General features: G+C 35.3%; 1 protein-coding gene across 1 annotated transcript; it reads left to right on the top strand.

The window, feature by feature from the left end:
* The first annotated feature begins 4,458 nt into the window (after positions 1-4,458).
* On the top strand, positions 4,459-5,707 carry LOC136225260 (carboxylesterase 1-like). Its single transcript, XM_066013423.1, has one exon. It carries the CDS (start codon positions 4,465-4,467, stop codon positions 5,440-5,442), a length of 978 nt encoding a protein of 325 aa, XP_065869495.1. The 5' UTR covers positions 4,459-4,464; the 3' UTR covers positions 5,443-5,707.
* The last annotated feature ends 7,274 nt before the right edge of the window (positions 5,708-12,981 follow it).

Below are 12,981 nucleotides of genomic sequence, written 5' to 3'. Positions count from 1 at the left end.
TCTAGTCCACTTTATTTACTTTTTATTACTCGAATCTATAAATGTGATTATGTGGGACCAATCTTAAAGGAATTTGCCAATTCACTTATGAAAATTAAAAATAATCAAGACTCACATATTGATGAATGGTTACAACTGAATAATGTCTTCCTTCTAAATACGGTCCACCTGTATCGAAACGGTCTCTGGAATATACTCTGACGATCAAGTTATTAATAAACATGTGATAGAGGAAGAATGTGTTTAGTATATTAATAGATAGAGTGAAAAGGATCCCTTACTTAGATGTTGGTTACTCATATTTAAAGGCATTGGTTCAAGTCTAGGTGATATTTTTCTCTTGTACCGGCTTAAGCAGTCCCCCGAATGGTGCTCGAGGCAGGCTGTTCTGGACATGGATAGGAGGAGCGTTTCCCTAGCATCCAAAGAAAGGAGGAGCGTAAAAGTAATATTTTTTCTAAAAAAAAAAGATTTTCAAATCTCAAAAGATGTAATTGTTATAGAAATAATCCTAGGCCTAAACAAATCGTGACACATATCTAGGACACAAGGAAAGGAGGGGTCCTAAATAACATTTTTATAAAAAAAATACAAAAAAAATATCAAAAAATGCAACGATAATAATTATAATCCATAAGTCTAAACAATCACAACAAACAATTTAATGACTGTATTTTCTTATAATAATTTTTTAATGATGTAGATGATGTTTTTGAGAACTTGGAAGTGTTGCAAATTGTTTTGTCAAATGTTTTGATAGCCATCATTTGAAATTCTAAGTTTATCAAAGCAGCATATTTTATCCAAATACTTCAATTGTTTTTTTTTAATCCTCATAATTATGTCAATGACCATTATATCTGCTGAAAGAACTTTTTTCAAAGTTAAAATTATTGAAAAACTATTTGAGATCATCAACCTCACAAGGAACATTAGTGAGATAGATAATATTGTTATCCACCGAATGATTTGGATCGATAGTGAAGAATATTGCATCGCCATGAATACTGCATCATTGCCTTCTTCGTTGTGCTGATATGTGTTAACAAAAGCTTCATATATTTATTTGTATACATGTCTCTGAATCTGTTCTTCTTATTTAACAGACCCATCCTTGGCAAAATTGCATTTGTATCATCAAATCTCAACCCAGTGATTAGTCCGAACTCTCAATCTCCAAATTTGAGTTCAACTCCTCCGATGTTGAACCACATCTCTCTATGTTTTGGGTTTGACCAAGAAATCTCTCTAGTTATTCCACCATGGCATATATAAGAGTAGATAATGTGCACAACTCAGTATCCACCAAATGTCCAAAAGAAGTGGTCTTAAACAATTCCATTTGGTCTCAATTTGATCTTCACTTTCTTCATTATACATCAGTGCTAGCCCTTTCCGTGATTGATGCCTTCATATTCAAGCTGAAGGGATATTTGAATTTGATGCCTTTAAGAATATCATCAAGAGATACTCATCTTTTACTCTTCTTTGAATCTTTATTAGAAGCATCAACCTTCAAAAAAATGGAATTAAGTGTAATGAAAACAAGAAAACAATACTACTTCGTTGTTCATGAAACTACTTCGCAATGCGAAACAGATGACAAACTGTGACTCCATAATTTATGGAATCCCTTCAAAATTTGTACAACTGTGAAGGTACTCATGCACTTAAAGTTAATTTCGCAGTCATAAATGTCACGTCCGTATCTAAATTTCTAGAATTTATACCTTGATAGTAATATATATTATAATTATTAGGTGTGTGATTTTTATTTGGTGCTATAGGAAAAGTTTGGAGTTAATTTGATGGTTTTATGTGTCAATTAAAAGCTTAGGGTAATTTTTAAAGATTATATAAAGATGGAGGATCAAATATGATATTTGATAAATTTGAGATATATATCTCAAATGGATATCGATGATCATCATCATTATCTTTTCTTTTCTTTTCTTTTCTTTTTCTTTTTCTTTGTCTTTCATCAGCTCTTATCGTTTCTGAACCGTTTCTCCACCGTTTCTTTGATTTACGGAGATTTGACTGTCCGAATCATTCGAAATTGAAACCATGGTATCCTTATGCATAGATTTAAATCCTAACCGAAGAGTTTTTGAGTTTCGGAAGTGTTTGGAGGAAAAACGTCTTAGATAGAATTTAGAGGAGAATCGATCGGGTGTATTTTCTTCAATTAGTAGCCAAGGTAAGTAATTATCAACTATATTTTGAGTTATATATATATAGATATATATATATAATCAAAGAATTTTCAGAAATTGATATTTTAGGATTATACATGAATTTAATAAAATTGGGGTTTTTCACGATCTTGCTTGTTATTGTGAAATTATGGTTCAAATGAAGCTATTGATTATGCTTTTATGTGAATTTCAGATTTTACTTGATTATGTTGATTTAAGGCTTAATTTGATTGATTAACTTTAGAATTTTTATTGATTACGGATTGATATTTTGAATAACTGTGGTTATTTTTATAAAAGAGCTAATTAAAGCCAAATGATTTATGGTTATGAAATAGTTTGGAATTTGATTATGAAATGAAATTTGAGCATGTTTTGATTTTGTGATTTTATATCCATCGAGAGTTATCCGGATCGGTGGTTTTATATTTGAAGACCATGTTCAGTGAGGGACATGACCTGTGTACACAGTCTGAAGACCTATCGGGTATGGCAGTGAAGTGTCGGGTAAGACCATATGGGATAGGCAATGTTAAGAGACGTCTTGACTATATATGTGGTTATGGATTGATACTTAAGGGGAGAAACTCGAGGATGGATACAGTGTTTTAAGTTCATTTGGATTATGTTTTCGGTTATGATTGATTTTGATATAAGGTTTTACGTTTGATTGATTACGAGTTGATTTGATAAAACATTTATTTGATTACAAGTTGGTTTGATAAAACATTTATTTGATTATGAATTGGTTTAATGAAATGTTTATTTGTTTGATTCGTTTTGATAAGATGCATTATATATATAAAGTTATATGAACTTAAGTTTTGAGTATATTTTATAAGATTTTGATTAAATCCTTTTATAAATGTATATATGTAGCTATGTTAAGTAAAATTGATTTTTATAGCTGATAGTTTCTTACTGAGATTTTTGTCTCACATTTTTAAATGTTTTAATGTTTTTAGGGGAGAAATTACATGATATAGAGAAGGTTACCGACCATTTAGGCGAGGTTTGGAAGTTGACTGCTTATTGTTAGAATTACGGTTAGAACTTTGGTATTTCAATTGTAATATAATGGAGTTGGTAAATATATGTTGAGGTCATTGAATGACTAATGTAGTAGGAATATGAATTATTTTATAATATATATTGAAGAGGAAGGCCAAAATAAATAAAAAAATATGATATTATGATATTTGGATAAATTGGAGACTCCTAAGTTTTGATTATGATCTTTCTATTTCACGTCCGATGCCGATTGAAATCGTCTAGGGTCGGGTGTGACAATAAAAATCTTTCACAATAGAAGCAACTATGAAAGATTTTCATGACTGCGAAATTAACTTTCTGATGAAATAAGAGATTTCTAACATTCAATCAAGCAAAATACATCACAAATAAAATTTCGACAAGTTTCTAATGTTTCTAACATAACTACAACTCTAATCACCATTACATCACTAGAAAATCTACTAACAATAAGCCTTAACCCTAAACCAATAAACCTTAAATCGCAACAAAACCCTCAATCAGTAAAATCGCAACAAAACCCTATAAACTAAACCATAAATATACAAGGAGATTATCAATTACCTTCTTCCTTGCTTTTGTCATTGGATCGCAGTAAGAAATGGCATCAAAATCGCACAAGAAACGCAACACAAACCGCACAAAAAAACATAGAAAAATCGTACCAAATTTGGTCCGCACAATTCATGTTCCGCACAAAAAAAGAAGTTAATTTATAATAAGGATATTTTGAGAATTCTAGTTTGGTAAAATGTAGTGTAATTGTTCTAAAATTGTAAATGAATCTATCACTTGGGCAAGTTTTATAAGTTACTCTTTAAATATACTTACGAATGAGAAACTAATAATTCAAATGGATAATAGATTGAAGGAATTGATCAGTGGCACATGATTCCTATGGTTGTGGAGTCAACTAAAATAAAAAATATTCCTCTCAATCCATCCAAAAGATTATGTTTAATGTCTACTACTAAGGCCAATAATAAACTATAAATAATATTACTACTTCAAAACTATATCTTTTTTCTTAATTGACTTTTTATTTTTCTATTATTATAGCTTAATTAGAATTGTTTTTATTAACAATAAAAAAATTGAAAAACCTTATAAAAAATATATTGATATCACAAGTTGAACTTGAAATCTTAGAAAATGTGATCAGCAACTCTATAAAGTGTGGCTTCATCACGTAAATTCTCATAAAATAGAACTACTTTCTTAATTTCCAATTTCAATGGCAGAAAACCAAACCATTCCTGATTTAAGAAAATTGATAGTTTCAAACCCAGATGGAAGCTACACGCGTCTTCTTGATTGTCCTACTGTATCTCCGAATTCATCTTCCTCTCTTTTTCCTGTCCTAACTAAAGACATCCAGATTAACTCTACGAAAAAAACATGGCTCCGAATATATCTTCCTCGCCACTTACTTCATTCTTCATCCAACCGCCTTCCTCTCATAGTCTATTATCACGGCGGCGGCTTTATTTTCTTCGCTGCAGATTCAACCATTCACCATGACTTTTGCATGATCATGTCTCAACGGATTGATGCTGTTATAGTCTCCGTTGAGTATCGTCGTGCCCCCGAACACCGCCTTCCGGCTCCATACGACCACGCTTTTGAGGCGCTGGAATTTATTAACTCTTCTCAAGAGGATTGGTTGACTCAATTTGCTGATGTGTCCAGATGTTTTCTAATGGGCACTAGTGCTGGTGGAAACATTGCGCATCATACGGGGCTCCGGGTTTGTAGATCGGGTCGGGAGTTGGAGCCGTTGAAGATTCAAGGATTAGTACTTCACCATCCATTTTTTGGAGGGTTGGAGAGAACTGGGTCGGAGCTGAGACTGGTTAATGACAGTTCTTTGCCGTTGGATGGGAATGATTTTATGTGGAAATTATCTTTGCCAGTCGGGTATGATAGGGACCATGAGTATTGTAATCCAATGACTGCTTCCGGTTCGAGTTCAAAGTTTATTCGGGAAGCGGGTCTGCGGGTACTTGTGTTGGGTGCTTATGGGGATCCGTTGATTGATCGACATGTCGAGTTTGCTAAAATGTTAGAAGAGAATGGAGTAATGATTGTGGCTCATTTCGGTGAGGGTTTTCATGCAGTGGAGTTGTTTGAATCATTGAAAGCGGAGTTACTATTTCCTATTTTGAAAGATTTTTTTTTCACATCCCAACATATGTTTGTGATTTGTTATTGATAAAATGACGCACATGTGAAGTGTAGATAACAATGTAAGTACAAAAGAGGAACAGAATAACTTATCGGAATGCAAACGCTGTGTCGTGGACAGAACCACTACGTTGAAAACGATTACGGCAGACTCTGGTGCAATCTGGAAGTCCGATCGTCAACCAAGGTTAACACAACAAGCGCCGTCCTAGTGCACTCTTTTTATTGAAGTTGAAAAACTGAACGTTGTAGTGGGCAACGTTGTGGAGAGAAAAACGTAGTGTTGAGTAAGAATAGGGATAGTGGAGATAGACTTGTAACTTCTTTAGAAATAGTCAAAAGGTTTAAAATATTAAAAGGCTAAAAATAAAATTCGGGCCCAGTCCAGTCGGGACGGGCGGGCGTCGCGCGAACGAACGAGCGCGCGCGTGTGGTTTATTTTGTAAAACCCACTTAACACAATTTAATAACACATAAAGCCCAACCCAATTTAAACCTTTCAACTTCCTCACAAGTTTCCCATGTGGGATACATAAAGTAGCAAGAGTAGTGGCAAATGACTAAAAGGCCATTTTCCTATTTCCCTTAAATCTCCAACGATCCCCCACAAATGGCTCTTTAGTAAAACAGTTTGAAAATAAATCTTTTCTGGGCATAAAGTTACAGATTTTAAAAAACTTAAGCATCAATATCTTTTGATTGAATTGATACATAGTGTTGTGAGGCAACATGTTATAGTTTTAGAAATGAATTGCTCTTGAACTTCTACAACTGTAATTGAGACCCTCATAACACGTTAAGAAACCTTTAAACAAAATTTTGCTGTTCCACGATAAAAACAATAGCGCTTTTAATGGCCATGCGCGCACCTTGGATCTCATGAGTGCTCTAGAAAGACATCCCAAAGTCTTTCATAGAAGGCGGCCCACCCTCACACACATGTAGGTGATCTCCATAAGAGATCATTAAGAGTTTCTCATAACTCAACCTCAAAAGGAGCATCCATCAAGTTCATATAAATGAACCACCACACCACGGGCTATGGATTATACACACATTATCACTAGTCATAGGAATGGGTAAAATATAGTGTATAAAAAGATAGTATGGTTTCGTTTGACCACGTATGGTATCCACCATATTTTCTTTAATCAGTGGGCTTTAGGCCCATTCCCCTCGACGTTTCTAGAACCATTCTTCTAGGTAACCCTTTGGTGAACGGATCAGCTAGATTCTTCTCTGATCCCACAAAATCTAAGGCAATTACCCCATGTTTCAAGAGTTGTCTTAATGCACTATGTCTAATGCGAATGTGTCTTTTCTTTCCGTTGTAGACACTGTTTTTTGCAGTACCCATGGCTGCCTGTGAATCACAATGAAGTGAGATAGGTGCATTAGATCTCCCCCACAATGGGATATCTGCCAATAAACTTCTCAACCAATCTGCTTCTTGACTAGCTAGTTCTAGTGCTATAAATTCTGATTCCATGGTTGAGCGTGCAATACAGGTTTGTTTACATGATCTCCAAGAGACGGCACCACCACCCAAAACGAAAACATAACCATTAGTGGAACACACCAAATCATTTTTGGATGACCAGAGAAGAAATATTGATTGGTGATGAAAATCGTAATTGTGTGTAAAAACTATATTTCCAGAAACTCTTTTTATTGAAGTTGAAAAACTGAACGTTGTAGTGGGCAACGTTGTGGAGAGAAAAACGTAGTGTTGAGTAAGAATAGGGATAGTGGAGATAGACTTGTAACTTCTTTAGAAATAGTCAAAAGGTTTAAAATATTAAAAGGCCAAAAATAAAATTCGGGCCCAGTCCAGTCGGGCGGGCGGGCGTCGCGCGAACGAACGAGCGAGCGCGCGCGTGTGGTTTATTTTGTAAAACCCACTTAACACAATTTAATAACACATAAAGCCCAACCCAATTTAAACCTTTCAACTTCCTCACAAGTTTCCCATGTGGGATACATAAAGTAGCAAGAGTAGTGGCAAATGACTAAAAGGCCATTTTCCTATTTCCCTTAAATCTCCAACAATAAAAAGAGTTTCTGGAAATATAGTTTTTACACACAATTACGATTTTCATCACCAATCAATATTTCTTCTCTGGTCATCCAAAAATGATTTGGTGTGTTCCACTAATGGTTATGTTTTCGTTTTGGGTGGTGGTGCCGTCCCTTGGAAATCATGTAAACAAACCTGTATTGCACGCTCAACCATGGAATCAGAATTTATAGCACTAGAACTAGCTAGTCAAGAAGCAGATTGGTTGAGAAGTTTATTGGCAGATATCCCATTGTGGGGGAGATCTAATGCACCTATCTCACTTCATTGTGATTCACAGGCAGCCATGGGTACTGCAAAAAACAGTGTCTACAACGGAAAGAAAAGACACATTCGCATTAGACATAGTGCATTATGCTTCTATTAAAAGGTTAAAAAATATGCATGTTATTGAAATTGTTAATTCTGAGCACGAAAGAAAATGTTCTATTTGTGTAGAAGCTAAATTTGCCAAAAAGCCTTTTCTATCTGTTACTAAGAGAAGTACTGAATTGCTTGAATTAATTCATTCTGATCTAGCTGACTTTAAGAATTCCATTAGTAGAGGTGGTAAAAGATGGTATATGACCTTTGTTGATGACTTCTCTAAATACACCAAAGTATATCTTTTAAGATCAAAAGATGAGGCTGAAAGTATGTTTCTAAAATATAAAATGGAAGTAGAAAATCAGTTAGATAGAAAAATAAAAAGGCTTAGATCTGATAGAGGTGGAGATAGACTTGTAACTTCTTTAGAAATAGTCAAAAGGTTTAAAATATTAAAAGGCCAAAAATAAAATTCGGGCCCAGTCCGGTCGGGACGGGCGGACGTCGCGCGAACGAACGAGCGAGCGCGCGTGTGTGGTTTATTTTGTAAAACCCACTTAACACAATTTAATAACACATAAAGCCCAACCCAATTTAAACCTTTCAACTTCCTCACAAGTTTCCCATGTGGGATACATAAAGTAGCAAGAGTAGTGGCAAATGACTAAAAGGCCATTTTCCTATTTCCCTTAAATCTCCAACAATAAAAACTATATTTCCAGAAACTCTTTTTATTGAAGTTGAAAAACTGAACGTTGTAGTGGGCAACGTTGTGGAGAGAAAAACGTAGTGTTGAGTAAGAATAGGGATAGTGGAGATAGACTTGTAACTTCTTTAGAAATAGCAGATTGGTTATCGTATTGCTGAACAATAAGGGACATAGCAGGACCGTTTGGGTCGACAGGGGGATCAGAAAGAACAACATAATCAAGGTCTAATTGTTCAAAAAATATAAGCATTTTCTGAGACCATCTTTTGTAATTGAGACCGTCTAATGGCTCTAATTTTGAGAGATCGGGAATATTTTTCGAGATTAGAGCAGACATGATGACGGACATAAATAATCGTTTTCAAATTGTAAGTACAAAAGAGGAGCAGAATAACTTACCGGAATGCAAACGCTGTGTCATGGACAGAACCACTGCGTTGAAAACGATTACGGCAGACTCTGGTGCAATCTGGAAGTCCGATCGTCAACCAAGGTTAACACAGCAAGCGCCGTCCTAGTGCACTCTAGGGCGAAGCTTTGGAACAACAAGTTTTGAATGCCCAGAGAAGAAATATTGATTGGTGATGAAAATCGTAATTGTGTGTAAAAACTATATTTCCAGAAACTCTTTTTATTGAAGTTGAAAAACTGAACGTTGTAGTGGGCAACGTTGTGGAGAGAAAAACGTAGTGTTGAGTAAGAATAGGGATAGTGGAGATAGACTTGTAACTTCTTTAGAAATAGTCAAAAGGTTTAAAATATTAAAAGGCCAAAAATAAAATTCGGGCCCAGTCCAGTCGGGACGGGCGTCGGGCGAACGAACGAGCGAGCGCGCGCGTGTGGTTTATTTTGTAAAACCCACTTAACACAATTTAATAACACATAAAGCCCAACCCAATTTAAACCTTTCAACTTCCTCACAAGTTTCCCATGTGGGATACATAAAGTAGCAAGAGTAGTGGCAAATGACTAAAAGGCCATTTTCCTATTTCCCTTAAATCTCCAACAAACAACATTCATGATTGAGAAGACAATTTGATGAATTATTTCTCAAATTGACCCAATTTATAATGTTAGGGCTAAAATTGCTTTTGTCTTCCAACGTTAGGGGTAAAATTGCATCATTTTAGACATAAGAGGTAAAATTGCTTCTAACCCAAAACGTTATGGGTATTTTTGCACCTTAACTCATAAATAGATTGAGATGTATATTTTATTGCATAAAAATTTAAATCAGAATATAACCCTAAATCTTAGGATTTAAGATGAGTTTACAAATCTGCATTAAAAAAAGTTCAATTTTGATAGAAAGAGTTTACACCAACAATTCCAAAAGAATGGGGATCTTGGCTCAAAGCGTTGACCAGATAGTCTGATGCCAATGGAGCTGAACGTTGGCTCAAAAACCTTAGGAGATTGATTCTGAAAGAAAATAGACAAACGTTTGGCAGCGGAAATATAAAAATTTTAACCTATTTCCTTTAACCAAGATCCGTTCATCGTTATTTCATATAAAGAGGGATAGAAGGAAATACCTTTTGATGTTCTATCTACTGTTGCAATCGAAGTGCCCTCAACTCTTATTCCGAGTTCACGAGCACAAAACAAAAACACAATTCAAACAAAGTTAGAACTCAACCGTATAATAGCAACCAAAGTAGATTGCCTCTAATTAATCAACACAAGATCAAAGAGTAAAGGAAAGAGAAGAAAATCAATTGATCGGAAGCAAGCAGTGAACGATGATCCACTATAGTAGGGGGTCGAAATTCACTCTCTCCGGGATAGCTAGGGCTGGCCGAAATTTACAATAAGGGGGGTATATATAGCCTCTTCCATCTAAACCCTAGTCAGATAGAATTAGGTTAATGAATAAGAATTTAATTCGGAATAAAACTCTTATTGTTATTATCTATAATTATATTTAAATATAAAGATAATAATAACTTATTAATAGGATAATAATAGAAGCAATTTAATCTCATTAAACCTCCTAACTTATTTATCCTATAATTAATTTAATTCATAATCATAATCTAATTATAATTGTTTAAATTAAATTAATTCCTTTATGTGTTTATAACACATAAATCGCCCCCCCCCCCCTATGCTACCGGGGCTTAGTGGACTCAGTTGGGCTTCTGTCAATTAATTAACATTTGTTTCTCTTTTGGGTTCCAAGTCTTATGTGTGACCCATTAGGTTCTTATTGCTTCTAGCCGTATACAATCATTAAATTACTTTTCTCAGAATTATATTTAATCTTTGTATAACGGAATGAGTACACGAACTGTGATTGGCAGATCCGAAACATTCCCCCAGAGCTATAAGAAGACAGGTTGATTCTGTCGTTGACCTTTCCGTATTAGTTGCAGTATAATTCGATCCTTCATCAACTACATCCTTGAACAGAATCTTATGACTATGGATAATGTCAAGTCATATATAGCGAGACGTTCGTTTTACTTGTACAGGCCGAGTTAACTCCAATTAGATAGGTCAAGTGAAATCTGCATTTTAAGTCTTAAGCTATCATCTTGCAAAGATTTAGAGTTAAGTCTTCCACAAGCGATCCTTGGACGTATCTCTCATTTATCAGGAGTGACAAATGCTCAATCCAATGTATAACTATCCTGCAATTACTTCCTATGATACCCAACGTCTGCCGTACACACCCAGAGTCATCCCTATTATGGATCGTGTTACAACAGGATCAAAGCATCACAATGCTTAATCCAGAATCACTAATTAACATTCCTTTGAGTCTTAGGATTACTTATACTTATTAATACCAATGAGATGAACAAATGACAAGGATAAATCTACCCATCATGTTATCTCAAGTCGGGTCCCCAATCCCAATGAACTCCTTTTATTGGATCCATGTAACTGTTCAGATATCTGCATATCTGAAGCTTGTGAGATCAGCTCTCTGTCTCGACAGAAAACATTGTTACATGCAAGTCTCAACAGTGTTGTGTCAATCCCTATTCAAAACATATCACTTGACTTGGGGTGGCTTTAAGTTTATTAGTTTATTATAATGTTTCGTCTCACTTCATGCTTGTATGAACACTTTATAATCACTTTAAATAAACTCAGGGATTTCCTTTTATTAGACTTATTTAGTTCTTTAAAAGAGGTTACAGTTATGAAACCATATCTTATTAAAACAAATGACATAAAGAACAATTCATTTACATTAGGTTTATATCCTAGAACAATTGTCTACAGGACACTAAACCCCAACAGATTCGACAATCATTAGCATGAAATTGAGTGCTAAAATTGTGGCTAAGTCAAAGGCAACAGATGGGCACAAATCTAAAAGTGATTATATGAGACCAACCTTAAAGGAATTTTCCAGTTCTCTTATGAGAATTAAAAATAATGAAGACTCACATACTGATGAGTTGTTGCAACTAAACAATGTCATCCTTCTAGATACTGTCCACCTATGTCGGAGTGGTCTCTAGAATATGCTCTGATGATCAAGTTAGTAAATAGGTGATAGAGGGAGAATGTGCTTAGTAGATTAACGGAGAGAGAAAAGGATCCATACTTAGATGTCGGTTACTCATATTTGGTTCAGTTCTAGGTGAACTTTTTTCCCTTGTACCAGCTTAAGCAGGAGATGAATTTTAGGTGCTAACCTTTCCATCCATGTCGGTCTTCTTCTTAGAGATCCACCTGCACCCAATGGGTTTTATCCCTTCGGGTGGATCAACCAAAGTCCACACTTGGTTAGTGTACATGGAATCTATTTCATAATTCATGGCCTCAAGCCATGCTTTAGAATCTGGACTGGTGAGAGCCTCTTCGTAGTTTTCGGGTTCGTCGTCTAACACGGGAACCTCATCATCATCTCCCACTAGAAAATCGTATCTAACTGGGAGTTCACGAACTCTTTGTGATCTACGAGTAGGTGGTGGCACTAGAGTCTCATCTAATGGGACTGCTTCGGGTTCACTGGTGTTTCTTCTTCTTGAACTTCATTAAGTTCAATCATGCTTCCCTTTTCTGTTTCTTCGAGAAACTCTTTATCTAAGAAGGTTGCGTGCTTGGATACTATTACTTTCTGATCATCTAGCTGATAAAAGTAATACCCCATAGTTTCCTTAGGGTATCCTATGAAGAAACATTTATCAGATTTAGAATCTAGTTTATCTGATGCTATGCGTTTTACAAATGCTGAACAACCCTATATTCTCATAAATGAGAAAGTAGGTTTCCTACCAATGAACAGTTCATATGGTGTGGAACTAGCAGATTTAGTTGGTACTCGATTTAGGGTGAAGAGGGCAGTTTCTAAGGCATAGCCCCAGAATGTCTTTAGAAGTAATGCTATGCTCATCATAGATCGTATCCTATCTAGTAGGGTACGGTTCCTCCTTTCGGATACACCATTGTGTTGTGGTGTATAAGGAGGTGTCCATTGTGAGCATATCCCACATTCAGTTAGATAATTCAGAAAA

The sequence above is a fragment of the Euphorbia lathyris genome, chromosome 1 (assembly GCF_963576675.1).
Source record: "Euphorbia lathyris chromosome 1, ddEupLath1.1, whole genome shotgun sequence".
NCBI classification, from domain to species: Eukaryota; Viridiplantae; Streptophyta; class Magnoliopsida; order Malpighiales; family Euphorbiaceae; genus Euphorbia; species Euphorbia lathyris.
Note: the sequence above shows the minus strand (reverse complement) of the source record. Positions and strands in the feature narration are given on the sequence as shown.